This window comes from Pygocentrus nattereri, chromosome 28 (assembly GCF_015220715.1).
Source record: "Pygocentrus nattereri isolate fPygNat1 chromosome 28, fPygNat1.pri, whole genome shotgun sequence".
Lineage (NCBI taxonomy): Eukaryota > Metazoa > Chordata > Actinopteri > Characiformes > Serrasalmidae > Pygocentrus > Pygocentrus nattereri.
The window spans coordinates 23,732,760-23,746,733 of record NC_051238.1 but is presented as its reverse complement, the minus strand read 5'-3'; the positions used below and the strand labels follow the sequence as shown (position 1 = coordinate 23,746,733).

The 13,974-nt window shown below is 42.3% G+C and overlaps 1 protein-coding gene across 4 annotated transcripts; it reads right to left on the bottom strand.

The window, feature by feature from the left end:
• Nucleotides 1-4,093: 4,093 nt before the first annotated feature.
• LOC108434814 (coiled-coil domain-containing protein 112) lies at nt 4,094-12,629 on the bottom strand. 4 transcript variants are annotated; one of them, XM_017710218.2, is made up of 10 exons: nt 12,291-12,629; nt 10,402-10,505; nt 10,178-10,299; nt 9,892-9,981; nt 9,673-9,748; nt 9,173-9,563; nt 7,226-7,639; nt 7,044-7,139; nt 6,811-6,929; nt 4,094-4,396 (listed from the first exon to the last, which is right to left on the bottom strand). In XM_017710218.2, the coding sequence occupies exons 2-10, from the start codon at nt 10,476-10,478 to the stop codon at nt 4,366-4,368; spliced, it is 1,416 nt and encodes a 471-aa protein (XP_017565707.1). In that variant the 5' UTR covers nt 10,479-10,505; nt 12,291-12,629; the 3' UTR covers nt 4,094-4,365. The 4 variants fall into 4 exon arrangements, with proteins under 4 accessions (XP_017565707.1, XP_017565705.1, XP_037391584.1 ...); XM_017710216.2 differs by having other exon boundaries at nt 12,489-12,627; XM_037535687.1 differs by lacking the exon at nt 12,291-12,629 and adding an exon at nt 11,333-11,350.
• Between the last annotated feature and the right edge of the window lie 1,345 nt (nt 12,630-13,974).

The window sequence follows — 13,974 nt, the reverse complement described above, 5'->3', positions numbered from 1 at the left end:
TTGCGGCCTACCGGCGGGAAAACACCCAACAAAATAAAAGCCCTGTTTGTCGAACTCCTCGGAGCGGGGAAAAACTCCCGATCTCCAAAACTTTCCTTCCTATCACATAAACAAAATCTGAATATTAATACAAATCAAAAAGCCTGGTCCAAAATATGCAGTTTTGAGTCGCCGCACGGATACAGTAGTGCTGTAGACTGAGAGAGTGGTTTGACGTGAAACGCTCCGTTCAAAACAAACTTAAGGAGACAGACAGACAGACAGACAGACAGACAGACAGACAGATACAACCCCAATTCCAATGAAGTTGGGACGTTGTGTAAAACATAAATAAAAACCGAATACGATGATTTGCAAATCCTTTCAACCTATATTCAATTGAATATACAAAAAAGGCAAGATATTTAATGTTCAAACGGATAAACTATTGTTTTTTGCTAATATTCACTCATTTTGAATTTGATGCCTGCAACACGTTCCAAAGAAGTTGGGACAGGGGCGTGTTTACCACTGTGTTACATCACCTTTCCTTTTAACAACACTCAGTAAGCGTTTGGGAACTGAGGACACTGATTGTTGAAGCTTTGTAGGTGGAATTCTTTCCCATTCTTGCTTGATGTACAGCTTCAGTTGCTCAGCAGTCCGGGGGTCTCCGCTGTCGTATTTTGTGCTTCATAATGCGTCACACATTTTCAATGGGAGACGGTCTGGACTGCAGGCAGGCCAGTCTAGTACCCGCACTCTTTTACTACGAAGCCACGCTGTTGTAACGCGTGCAGAATGTGGCTCGGCATCGTCTTGATGAAATAAGCAGGACGTCCCTGAAAAAGACGCTGCTTGGATGGCAGCAGATGTTGCTCCAAAACCTGCATGTACCTTTCAGCATTAATGGTGCCTTCACAGATGTGCAGGTTACCCCTGCCATGGGCACTAACACACCCCCACACCATCAGAGATGCTCAGAGTTTTCTGCCTTGCTGCTTACTTGCAGAGATTTCTCCAGATTCTCTGAATCTTTTGATGATATTATGGACTGTAGATGATGAAATCCCTAAATTCCTTGCAGTTGCACGTTGAGAAACGTTGTTCTTAAACTGTTGGACTATTTGCTCACACAGTTGTTCACAAAGTGGTGAACCTCGCCCCATCCCTGCTTGTGAACGACTGAGCCTTTCAGGGATGCTCCCTTTATACCCAATCACGACACTCACCTGTTTCCACTTAACCTGTTCACCTGTGGAATGTTCCAAATGGGTGTTTTTTGAGCATTCCTCAACTTTCCCAGTCTTTTGTTGCCCCTGTCCCAACTTCTTTGGAACGTGTTGCAGATATCAAATTCAAAATGAATGAATATTTTCAAAAAACAATAAAGTTTATCCGTTTGAACATTAAATATCTTGTCTTTGTAGTGTATTCAATTGAATACAGGTTGAAAAGGATTTGCAAATCATCGTATTGTTTTTATTTATGATTTACCCAATGTCCCAACTTCATTGGAATTTGGGTTGTAGATAGATAGATAGATAGATAGATAGGAAATTTAGCAGCCAGTAGCAGATGCACAACACTGTACAGTAATAGTAATAAGGTTGTAGACATATAACAAGAATAAATGTACCAGATCCTATCTACAGGTATATATACAAATAGAAAAAGTACAACAATCTGTGATAATATCTATAACCTGAGATGAGAAATGCAGTGCAATAATAACTGTACAAGAAGTTACAGGTAACAGCATATAATGACCATCCTGAATGAATAAATATGTGCATATATTGTACCAAATAAAGTGTCCAGATGTGTAAGATGCGCAATGAGGTATGCAGAAAGTGCACTATGTGCAGCACGCTGTCTATATGTGCAGATGAATAGATAAACACGGGATAAGCATGAGATTCAGATTCAGTCCTCCTCTCTCTCCACCCTTCTCTTCTGGGCCCCCTGGGAAGAGCTGAAGAGCCTGATGGCTCTGGGGCCAAAGGATCTCCTGAATCTGTGGGTTAAGCAGCTCTGTGACGGCAACCTGCCACTAAACATGCTCGCCCTGTCCATGATGATGGTGGTGTGCAGTGGGTGGTCCTCCACAACGGAGAGCAGTTTGTGTAATGTCCTTCTCTGATAAGTCAGATTTTTCACCGTGGTGGTGATACGAACCAGACGTCTGAAGCGTTTAATGCCTCTAAATGCTACAACACATGACAATATTAAATGAGATAGTAACTAGTATGTTTGTGATGCTTGAGCCACTGTGTTTTTGATAGCGATAAGGCAGGTCACCACTAGCGTCAACCTCATGGTAGATCAATCCTCAACACAAAACACACCAGCTAAACTTAGACCTCGACACAAAATGACACAGATAGCACGCATACACAATTTAAACCGAAGCAACAACATATACGACAATAAAAAGTACTTTTTAGGAGGGCAAGCGCCTTCCATGAGCTTCCACGTGTGGCCGCTCACATATCCGCACCTCCCGAGCTTCTCAGAGGCAGCATGAGTCGGTAGCAGGTGGAGAGCTGCACATGTGGCGTATTAACTTGCAAGTCTGTTAAGGCACCATTCATGCCAAAAGATAAATACTTATTGTGGCGTGACATAATGCCGTCAAGACGTTTTTCAGGGATGTCCCATTGTAAGTCACATTGTGCATGCTACAACAGTATGGCTGCATAATCAGAAAGTGGTAGTGCCCCCATGTAATTGTGGAGATGAAGATGGGGTGATGCAACACAGTGGTACCGCTCTTCTCTCAACCTTTTTGGAACGTGCTGTAGGCATCAAATTTGGAATGAGCGTATATTTAAAAACAACAACAACAAAACAACAAACAACAGTTCATGAGGTAAAATATAAAAAACTGTTTTATACTGTTTTCAATTCACTCGTTAAACAGAATCACTGCCTTCTTTTTAATAGCATTTCGCATACTGTCTCAACTTTTACATTAAATAACGTTTTCTTGCTCATGTGCAGTTACATATTTAAGTAGCCTCAGGGCTGAAACACTAACATGAAAATAAAACCCATTTCAACTGTCCTTTCCTCATAGCCGACCCTTTATACCAAGCTATCTAAGAACACTGCGTACAGTGGAGTTGTTTGAGAAATCAAGTCTTCAGTCAATACATTCTCCGCCGGTGGCTGGTTCGATCCCCAGAGCCAACAGTACGTGACTGAGGTGTCCTTGGGCAAGACACCTAACTGCTCCCCGGGCACTGCGGATAGGGCAAGTGTGCTCACTGCCCCCTACTGTGTATGTGGTGTTTCGCCTCACAGATGGGTTAAATGTGGAGCTGAATTTTCGCTGAAACAGCTGCCTCTTTTCCACCGCAAGCAAGGCCAAATGGTTTCAACAGCAGGTAACCGTTCCAGTGGCTTTTCCAAACGGTTTAAACCAGAACGCTTAAAAATGGGCTCAGTGTGTGGGTTTTTTTCAGGGTCCAGACTGGAGTGAAAGACAAAATCAAATGTTTTGTGGTGGCTACTGTGCATGTAGCCATTAGTCTGTTAGCAGTACAAGCCTGCGCCAGTGCGGAACAGGCCAGTTCGGCCCTGAGAACCTTTGGCTCAACAGTGGAAAAAGAGACCAATAAGTAAGCTTAATCTTTTTAAAGCATTTTAAAGGTCAAAGCAAAGGCCACCCTTGAGAATCACCAGCGTGTAACATGTTATTGATACGTTATATGTTAAGATATGCTTCGGACACTTTCTAAAGGAATTGTTTTCAGCCCGTTTAAAGACACAGTCTATAGCTTATTTTATATATCAAAGATTTATCAAAGCGGATGCAACACTGATGCAAAGACAAACCCCCTAAAAACCTGCATTTGCTAGTAATGATAACAGGTCTTACATTTGTGAGCCAAAAACATTAAAATTATGCCACATATTTAGTAAGAATATAAACTAACCACAGAGTTATTTTGACATTCCTATATGTTATCTGGAGAATTACCAACATGGTAGTAAAATATGCAAACATCCTATAGGCTTAAGTATGTCATCTACCAAAAGAATAGCAGCAGTAGATTTTCTCTTACAGCGCTCTCACTGAACGAAATTATGAAACACACTATGTCACAACTTATCTTTAAAAACCTTTATTTTGTCATGTTAACTGCAAAAGCAACTTTCCTAGGGATGAAAATTGAAAAAAGACGGGTAGCTGTTAGTCCAAGGCAAGCAGTGGGTTAATTAGTGTTAATTACCAAAAAAAAGTAAAATTTACAAACATTATGTAAATAAATGATCTTTACAGCAAATAAGAATAGCATTTTTACATGATTTACACATATGCCAATAAGGTACATTACAATGGAATGCTTGTGCATTTCTGGATCTTCTGTGAAGCTGAGTTTACAGGCCCTGTCTCCACGCTGGTACTGCCCTGTAGCAGAGAAAGGAGATTGAGCAAGACATTGTGTTGGGGTAAAGTTAAAGAGGCATTCTTTACTAATGAAATTAGTTCTACATAGAACCATGGACACTCAAAGAACCATTTGCAAGATTAAAGGGTTCTTTGCATTGTGAAAGATTCTTCAGATCGATGGAAAATGTGATGAAGATGGTTCAATATAGAACCATTTTAAAAAGGTTCTATATAGCACCAAAAGGGTTTCTTCTATTGTTCTATTGTCATCAAAAAGGGTTCTTCTATTGTTTTGATATCAAGCTTGTAACATAGAAGAACGCTTTTTGATGCTATGTTTTCAAAAAAGCATACAAAGGGCTCTTTGAGTGTTCATTGTTCTATATAGAACAAATTTCTTTAGTAAAGAACCCTTGAAGAACTGTCTTTTTTTAAGTGTGTAGCTTAGCTGGTCTTTATATTTTGATAGCGGTTTGATTTATTAAATACCAGCTCGTTTCATAGGATGAATACTGATCTGGTAACTTGGAGGCACCTCTGAAAAAAATGTACTTGTCTGTTATACTTGATGTTATATTTCTCTGGAATGCTTATCCAGGCAGACTTAGTCCAAATGAATACATTTTGTAAATACGTATGTATCAGCACTGGTATTAGTATAGGCAGTTGTGTACATGCAGAATATCAGATATCAACAATGGTCCACAATTTTTTATATCTGTGCATTCCTGCTCACTACAACACTAAGTATGCATGACACAATGTCATACAACAATAGTAGCACTGGGAATGCTACTACAGCAATAAAGAAATCCTGACTGCTAGCACAGCCACCGATACAGAGGTCCTATCATTAATGTTCATTCTGCATTTGCCAGCTAGCAGGTAAAAACAACAATACGTCACCAAAAGTGAGATTTCCTTCGCTTTAAATCGGAAAATTTAGCTCTAGAGACTACTGTGGCACTACTGTAGGAGGAAAGCAGGTACACTATATTGCCAAAAGTTTTCACTCGCCCATCCAAATCATTTAATTCAGGTGTTCTAATCACTTCCATGACCACAGGTGTATAAACCCAAGCACCAAGGCCTGCAGACTGCTTCTACAGACATTAATGAAAGAAAGGGTCGCTCTCAGGAGCTCAGTGAATTCCAGCGTGGTACCGTGATCGGACGCTACCTGTGCAGTCCAGTCGTGAAATTTCCTCACTACTAAATATTCCACAGTCCACTGCCAGTGGGATTTTAACAAAGGGGAAGCGATTGGGAACGACAGCAACTCAGCCACGAAGTGGTCGGCCACGTAAAATGACAGAGTGGGGTCAACGGATGCTGAGGGGCATAGTGCGCAGAGGTCACCAACTTTCTGCAGAGTCAATCGCTACAGACCTCCAAGCTTAATGTGGCCTTCAGATCAGCTCAAGAACAGCGTAGAGAGCTTCATGGAATGGGTTTTCATGGCGGAGCAGCTGCATCTAAGCCTTGCATCACCAAGCACAATGCAAAGTGTTGAATGCAGTGATGTAAAGCGCCGCCACTGGACTCTAGAGCAGTGGAGACGTGTTCTCTGGAGTGACCAATCACACTTCTCCATCTGGAAATCTGATGGACGACTCTGGGTTTGGCGGTTGCCAGGAGACGGTACTTGTCTGACTGCATTGTGCTGAGTGTAAAGTTTGGTGGATGGGGGATCATGGTGTGGGGTTGTTTTTCAGGAGTTTGACTCGGCCACTTAGTTCCAGTGAAAGGAACTCTTAAAGCTTCAGCGCCAAGAGATTTTGGACAATTTCATGCTCCCAGCTTTGTAGGAACAGTTTGGGGACGGCCCCTTCCTGTTCCAACATGACTGCACACCAGTGCACAAAGCAGGTCCATAAAGACGTGGATGAGCCAGTTTGGTGTGGAAGAACTTGAATGGCCTGCACAGAGTCCTGACCTCAACCCAACAGAACTCCTTTGGGATTAATTAGAGCAGAGACTGAAAGCCAGGTCTTCTCGTCCAACATCAGTGTCTGATCTCACAAATGTGCTTCTGGAAGAACGGCCAAAAATTCCCATAAACACACTGCTAAACCTTGTGGAAAGCCTTCCCCGAAGAGATGAAGCTGTTATAGCTGCAAAGGGTGGGCCGACATCATATTAAACCCTATGAATTAAGAATGGGATGTCACTCAAGTCCATATACGTGTGAAGGCAGACGAGTGAATACTTTTTGAAAAATAGTGTATGTTCATAACAGCCGTAGTAATGGTTATATTTTTCATTTTGGCTGGAGTCCCTTATAATTAAAGTATTTCATCAGTCCCTGACTTTGTTACATGCAGTAGAACTAAAATGCTTACATGAACTTAAAAGAAAAATAGTATTAAAGTTCCTACAGTCATTAGGACAAGACCTTTACCGAGTAAACTGAATCACGCATAATGGCATACCTATGGAACATCTGATATACAGGACCGCCTCCTGTCGGCCCAATCTCTTTGGTGTGCTCTTTCCATCCTTTGGTTGGTTTGCAGAGTCTTGAAGGGTCTCGAGTGATGTGGCTTTCAACCTGCAAAGGTTTAATATGTATATTTTATTCCAAAAAAACACCCAAAACATAAACGATTTATTCTAAAAGAGTTTAAGTTGTGTAGTTTTCTTCATTTATTAATAAAGTCGTCACCTTCTCCTTCAGTTTAGCCTGCTTCTTCACCCGTTCCAGCTCTTCCTCCTCTTTGGCCTGTTTCTCCTGCAATTTTGTCTCTAACTTGTGTAGATCCTTCAGAGGGAAAAAGAATTAAGCAAATTTGCACATCCCCAAAAGAAGAAGACACATCTACAACTATTTGAACACTGTCAACTCACTCTCTCTTGAAAACGTCTGATGCCTTCAGCAGCCAGTCTCTGTCTCTCCTCCATCTCGGCTCGCTCCTGTGCTTCCTGCTCCAAAAGCCGCAGCTCCTCTTCTTCCTTCTTTTGCCTGATGTGAGCCTCTATAGCCAACTTGACTTCCAGCTGCCTCCGCCTTTCCTCCTTCAGTTGTTTCCTTTGAAGGATCTCTTCTCTAAGCCTCTGCTCCTCTTCTTGCTCCTGCTGCTGCTTGCGCTGGCTCCTCCAGGTCTCCAGGCGGGCGGCCGCTTCTCTGCGCTCCTCCTCTTGTTTGAGGCGCTGGGCCTCTGCAGCTGCCGCTTCATGCTCTCTCCTTTCTGCCTCACTCTCCTGATCCTGCAAACGGGCTTCTTTTTCTCTCAGTCTTTCAGCTCTCCATTTCTGAATGGCCTTGAGACACAAGTGACAGCACATGTAAATGGAGATGTCCTTATCCAATCTGCAGAATCACTACCAGAGCAGATCTAAGCATATTTTAAAAGTGAATGACACCAAACCAAATGCAGGGTACCCTTTTTTTCTTTTTTTACATAATTTAAAAACGTCAGTTGCCCTTTACAATGAGTCAAAATGACTTGATGATAACCTCTTGTTACCTTACTTTACAACGATTCCAGCAATATCTAATATGTTTCCTTTGGGGACCATTTTGCCTGCATTTACCTCACCACTGAGTGGATTTTAAAAGTAGACCAAGACCGTATCCCAAAACTACTGTTAAATAATGCCTCAGACATCAGGCAGCATATTTTTAACAACTACATGTAATAACTTTCTGTAAGGGAGCATTAAACTCTTCAGACGTCTGGTTCCCCTTACCATCACTTTGAACAACTTGGTACATTTCTGTGGAATGGAGCATTTCACATCAAACCACTCTCACTGTCTTTACATCTTAATTTAATTAATGCAGAAATCAGTGGAATTCCTCTTTGATGGATTGGTACGCATGATATCAGGCATCTTGAACTCCTGACGGATGTCTAGTGACAGGTAATCTTAGCTTGGTAATCGAAAGCTTTAACTAAGACATAGACTTTGCTTTCTCTGAATGATAGGAAAGAATTAATATGAATTTATGACTTATGGATCTGTTTCAGCTCAAGAGACCCAATCTAGCTGCAATATTTTGTTCCATGGTAAGGGTGACGTAAACTGACATTTTCAACATCTTGGTAAGGCACTTCTATAAGCTGTCTTAATTTGCTATCTAAAGGTCTAAAAGTATGTGCAGTGCTAGTAGTTCAACCATCTAGGCTGGTAACGTTAGCAGCTAACTTGAGAAAAAGGACCTTTTTTAAAAATAAAAGACTTATGCAGTACGTAAACACTGGTAAAACAAATTGTACAGTTCACTCCCCAGTACAGTCCCCAAATGGAGACTAAGCTGCAAAAACAGTCCGATTTAAATTGCTTATTTTTGTAATGTTATAAATGTGTAAATGTGTTGTTTTTCATCTCCCTATTCCTCCTACAACACTTTAGCTCCGTCCACTTACACTCAAAGTTACAAACAGAGTTATAGCTTGGACTGCTTTTTGAATGAGGCACAATACAGGTCAGCCAATCAGAACAGAAGTCATTTACATATATCAGAGTGGTTGGGAAATGGTCATGTAGAAATGAACGATGACTGTTTTTGGTACACAAACTCACACAACCGTGCAAGTGAACCTTAAATATAAAAATAAAATACAAGGAAAAGTAGATATGGACCCTTGAAAGAACTCGGACAGGGATTGGAGCAAAAAACTAGAATATCTGAGATGTTGCCAAGAGCTGATAACTTTAATCATGTAAGAGAGGACTAGTTTTAATCATTTAAGACAAAGCGATACACTCACTCTAACTGCAGGAGGCTGTACTGAGAGTCAAAGCCAGCATAGCCAAGGATGGAAACTAAATCCCACAGTGTATTCATACCTCTTTCTTCCTTTCCTGGAGACGGCAGAGCTCTAGATACCAATCCTCATGCAGCCTTATGTCCTCCTCAGTCTTGCTTGGTAAGTAAAACTTAGCCTCTGTCCTGTATGAGGGTTTTCCATGGTGCTTGGTCCACACTTTCAGGAAGCTCTGGTGGTCATACTGGTCCCAACCTCCCAGCTTCCCTCCAGTCTGCTGCAGGAATGCTTCTAGGGCCATCACCTCTGCAGGAAGCACCTCCTTCCCTTTTTTGTCCATGCACAGCCTGACTTTGGGAGTTATGTAGAACTCGGCGCCCTTCTTCACGGTTAATGACCAAGCATCAATCTTCTTCTCAAAAGCCCATATCTCCTGCCAGCAAGTCCTTTCCTCTTTTAAGAGCTCCTCAAAGCTACACAAGTGCGATTGAAGAAAAGGAAACTGACTCATTCACCAAGAATACCTTGGTTTAGTGTCCAATTAACCATCCACAATCAACTGTTTTTAAAATGTGCTCATACCTTTGGTGCTGTTCTTCTTTAAAGGTGTTGATAGAGCTTTCAATCTCACTCATGATATCTTTTAATTTTTCTATCACTAACATTCAACAGAGATAAAATACTGATAAATGAAATGTGTCCTGTGCAAACAATGCAGTTTAAATTTGGATATTAACACAAATAGTATATGTTTCTGTTCATATTCACAATCGAAACAAAGGCCTCATTTTAGCTACTTACGATCAGGAGACGGCTTCACATCAATCAACTGCCCCTGGAATCTGTAGACACTATTTCTGATTTTTTGGAGTTGCTGCCGCACTCTTATCACTGGTAAACAAAAACAGAACCAAATATTTAAAAATTGTTTAATTAAATAAGACAAGCCACTGCACTCACTGTGCATACACTATTTTGGCCATTTAAGGAGAAAACAATTGTTATGATTATTATGCATTATTGTTAGAATAAAAACATTAAGATACAAAAAAAATTTAAAAGTACTGGAAATACTTTGAAAACTTGCCTTCAATCTTGAGCTCACTGTTGAATTTGTTTTCCAGCTCTTCCAAACTGCAGAAACAATCTTTAAGGTCATTCTTTCTGCTGCAGTTATTCCACTTTCTTTCTTTTGCATGCTTGTCAGCCCTGCACACAAGTTTTAGCATATGTTCTGCATAAAGCCAGTAAGGTTATTCTTGGTTTTCGTGTTACTGGTTTATGGTAGTTAGTTTTCATTGTTGCACTCACAGTTTTCTCAGATGTTCAGCCTTTTGGAGAAAATCGGCCGTTTTTGCCAGGACGACTCTTTCATCTGAACTCTGCATTTTCAGCGCGGTGTGATGTCCTTTTACCTGCATTCGTATATAGAAGCATATCGCTGCTGTTGGAACAAAACCTCATATCTCCATTTTTGGCATTTTCCGTTTTTTAAAATATTTTGGAAGCACCTGTCGGCCTTTACATTGTCTGTAAATTTCATGATGAATAGGCCAAAAGAAACGACCCAAAATGACGTGGAAAGACGTCTGGTTCCATAGACTTACATTAAAAGTTGTTTTTTTCCTTCTCCTGTAAAGTTACCATTTTGGAGATACGAGGTTTTAATCTGACAACAGCGATACACATACTGTGGTGACACATTTTTTCTGTATAGAACTAGTTCACGTTTAAATGGTTCTTTTACTTTTTCACTTTGACATCGTAGAACCCTTTTTGGTGCACTACAGAACCATTTCCAAAAAATTTCTATACATAACCATATAACCTACAGCACATTCTCCATCAATCTAAAGAACAACTGCACCATGCAAAGAAGCATTTAAGCAAGAACTGGCTTTATATAGGAAGTACGGTTGTAAACAGAGCTATTCCCTTTGCTAAAGAACCCTTGAAGATCAGTCTTTTATCGTTGTTGTTGGAAGAAAACCTGGTATCTCCAAAATGGTAACTTTACAGGAGAAGGAAAAAACATACTTTACTTTTAATGCAAGTGAAAGGAACCAGACGTCTTTCCAAGTCATTTTGGGTGCTTTCTTTTGGTCCATTCTTTATGGAATTTCCACACAATGTACAGGGTAATGGGTATTTTCAAACTATGTCAAAAACTGAAAAACGTCAAGAAAATGGAGATACAAGGATTTCTTCTGACAACAGCGATCTGGAAATAGTGGACACACACAATGAAACCGAGGATCAGAACGCCAAGGCCCACGCCTTCGGACACTACCCGATCCACAAAGCACCGAACCCCTACTCCTGCCCCTCCCATCGGTGGTGGGTCGATGTTAGGGGGGGGGGACTCATGTAACTCCTTCAGGCTGGGCCCGGCCGGGCACCATGAGTTAATGCCCAGCCACCAGACGCTCACTGGTGAGTCCCTCCCCCAGGCCTGGCTCCAGGGTGGGGCCCCGGTAACCCTGATCCCAGCAGGGTACACAAGTCCTGTTTTCTTATTTTCATGGGGGTAATTATGAATCACACTTTGTCTGACCTGTCACCAAGGACCAGTTTGCCTTGGGAGACCCTACCAGGAGCTTTTGCTCCACACAACATAGCTCCTAGGATCATTCAAGTACACAAACCCCTCCACCACGATAAGATGGTGATCCATGGAGATTGACAGGCGGATTGGTGCTGGGTCAGCAGTGATGCGGGCTCTTTACCGGTCTGTTGTGGTAAAGAAAGAGCTGAGCCATAAGGCAAGGCTCGCGATTTACCGGTCGATCTACGTTCCCACCCTCACCTATGGTCATGCGCTTTGGGTAATGACCGAAAGAACGAGATACAAGCAGCCGAAATGAGTTTCCTCCGCAGGGTGTCTGGACTCTCCCTTAGAGAAAGGGTGAGAAGTTCGGTCATCCGGGAGGGACTCGGAGTAGGATGCCTCCTGGACGCCTCCCTCGGGAGGTGTCACAGGCAAGACCACCAGGGAGGAGACCCCGGGGACGACCCAGGACACGCTGGCGTGACTATATCGCCCAGCTGGCCTGGGAGGGCCTCAGCGGAGGTGGCTGGGGAAAGGGAGGTCTGGGCCTCATTGCTTAGGATGCTGCCCCCGCGACCCGAACCCCGGAGAAGCGGAAGATGATGGATGGATACTGCAATGAAACGTAGGACTTCGCAGTCTCCTCACATACCTCGCATTTAGGTCCACGGCCGTTAAATGTACGGCTGCTCAGCGTTTACCTCGACTTTTTAGAACATTTTTCCTGAAAGTGTGTGACGTTACTAACAGCTACAGCCGGCGCCACATCGCTAAAGCTAAGCTAAAGCTACAGCTCGTTAGCCTAGCTCCCAAACGGAGGACGTCTTTCACTGGCCGCTGTTATTCTTACTAAATAATACATCTGGTGTTCACAGTTCCCGGGTAGTAACGCTAGTTCTGCATTCCAGGCGTGTATTTTTCAGCTGGAACTCATGCGAGGGAGAAACTGGACGCAGCCCCGAGCCTCTGTTGTTGTGTTGGTGAGAGCCGTTGCCAAGGCGACCGGCTTGGCTTTCTGAACGTCAAACTTTATTCGTAGTGAAACCAAAGCACCGCCTTTCCGTCTGTTACTGCTGCACAAAGCGCACGATGCCAACACCTGGGCTCTTACTGTTCAGCAGAGGTGGACGAAGAACACAAACCATGTACCTCAGTTAAAGTAGAGACACCCAAGGTAAAATATCACTCCAGTAAAAGTAGAAGTTCCTCCCTTTAGACCTCCACTTGAACAAAAGTACTAAAGTATTTATCTTCAAATGTACTTAAGTATAAAGTAAAAGTACTAAAAGAGTAATTCTGGCTCTGATGTCCTGTTATCATTTTTATAACCAGACTGGCTTCATGAACTCATTTCAGGTGAAAGTCCTCCAGCGTCTCTCTTGGTAAACCAGTCTTTTAATAGAACGTCATTAATTAGTGACGCTGACGTCTATTAAAATGATCAGAAGCACAAAACACTGAAGGTAAACAGTTTCCATCAGGGAGAACCGAGTGGCTCTGAAATCACTTTTTACACACAAGCAAAGTTTCAGTTTCAGATTTATTTACAACTTAGTTCCAAGTTTAAGTTGAATAAAAACTGGCTTTAAACTCAGGATCACAGATGAGCTCCTTTACTATGTTGATCTGTAGGCGTCTGTTCATAAACATAAACCAGCCCAAACTCATTTACTATAAAATGAAATGGTGTTTGTAGAAATTCAGAAAAAAGCCGCGTCAGTCTCGACTGCATATGTGGACATATTTCTATATTGAGCTCTATTTACACAAAGTTAGGTTAGTTCATCATTTATGTTGAACAGACTCTCCCAAAGTTTTACGCTGCTGCGCTGACGTTGAACCGCGTGCTGCACTGGGTCGGTATGACCAACAGGTCAAAACCAGCTCTAAACAAAGTGACCGCTGGGCCCTGATTGGTGCTCTGGCTTTGCGCTTCTTTCGTTTTGACATGTTCCGTTTTTATACACACAGAAACCAGAAGGAATGACAGATTTCTCAAAATGTAGGAGGAAAAAGTCGGATATTAGACTCTGAAATGTAGTGGAGTGAAAGGAAAAAGTCGCCCAGAACGGAGAAACTTCAGTACAGATACACCAAAAATACTAAAGTACAGAAACCAATTACATTTACTCAGTTACTGTCCACCACTGCTGTTCCTTTCCTCCTGCACTGAAACACCTGAGAACAGTTCCTTTCACCATTTGGCAGGACAGCTAAGCCTTCAACACCTCCAGTGATGTTCTAGTACCAGGACACACACACACACACCCAGACGCTGCTGCAGCGAGACACGCAGACTTGGTCTGGTCAGCCCTCTTTCAGCCTTCAAGCGATGC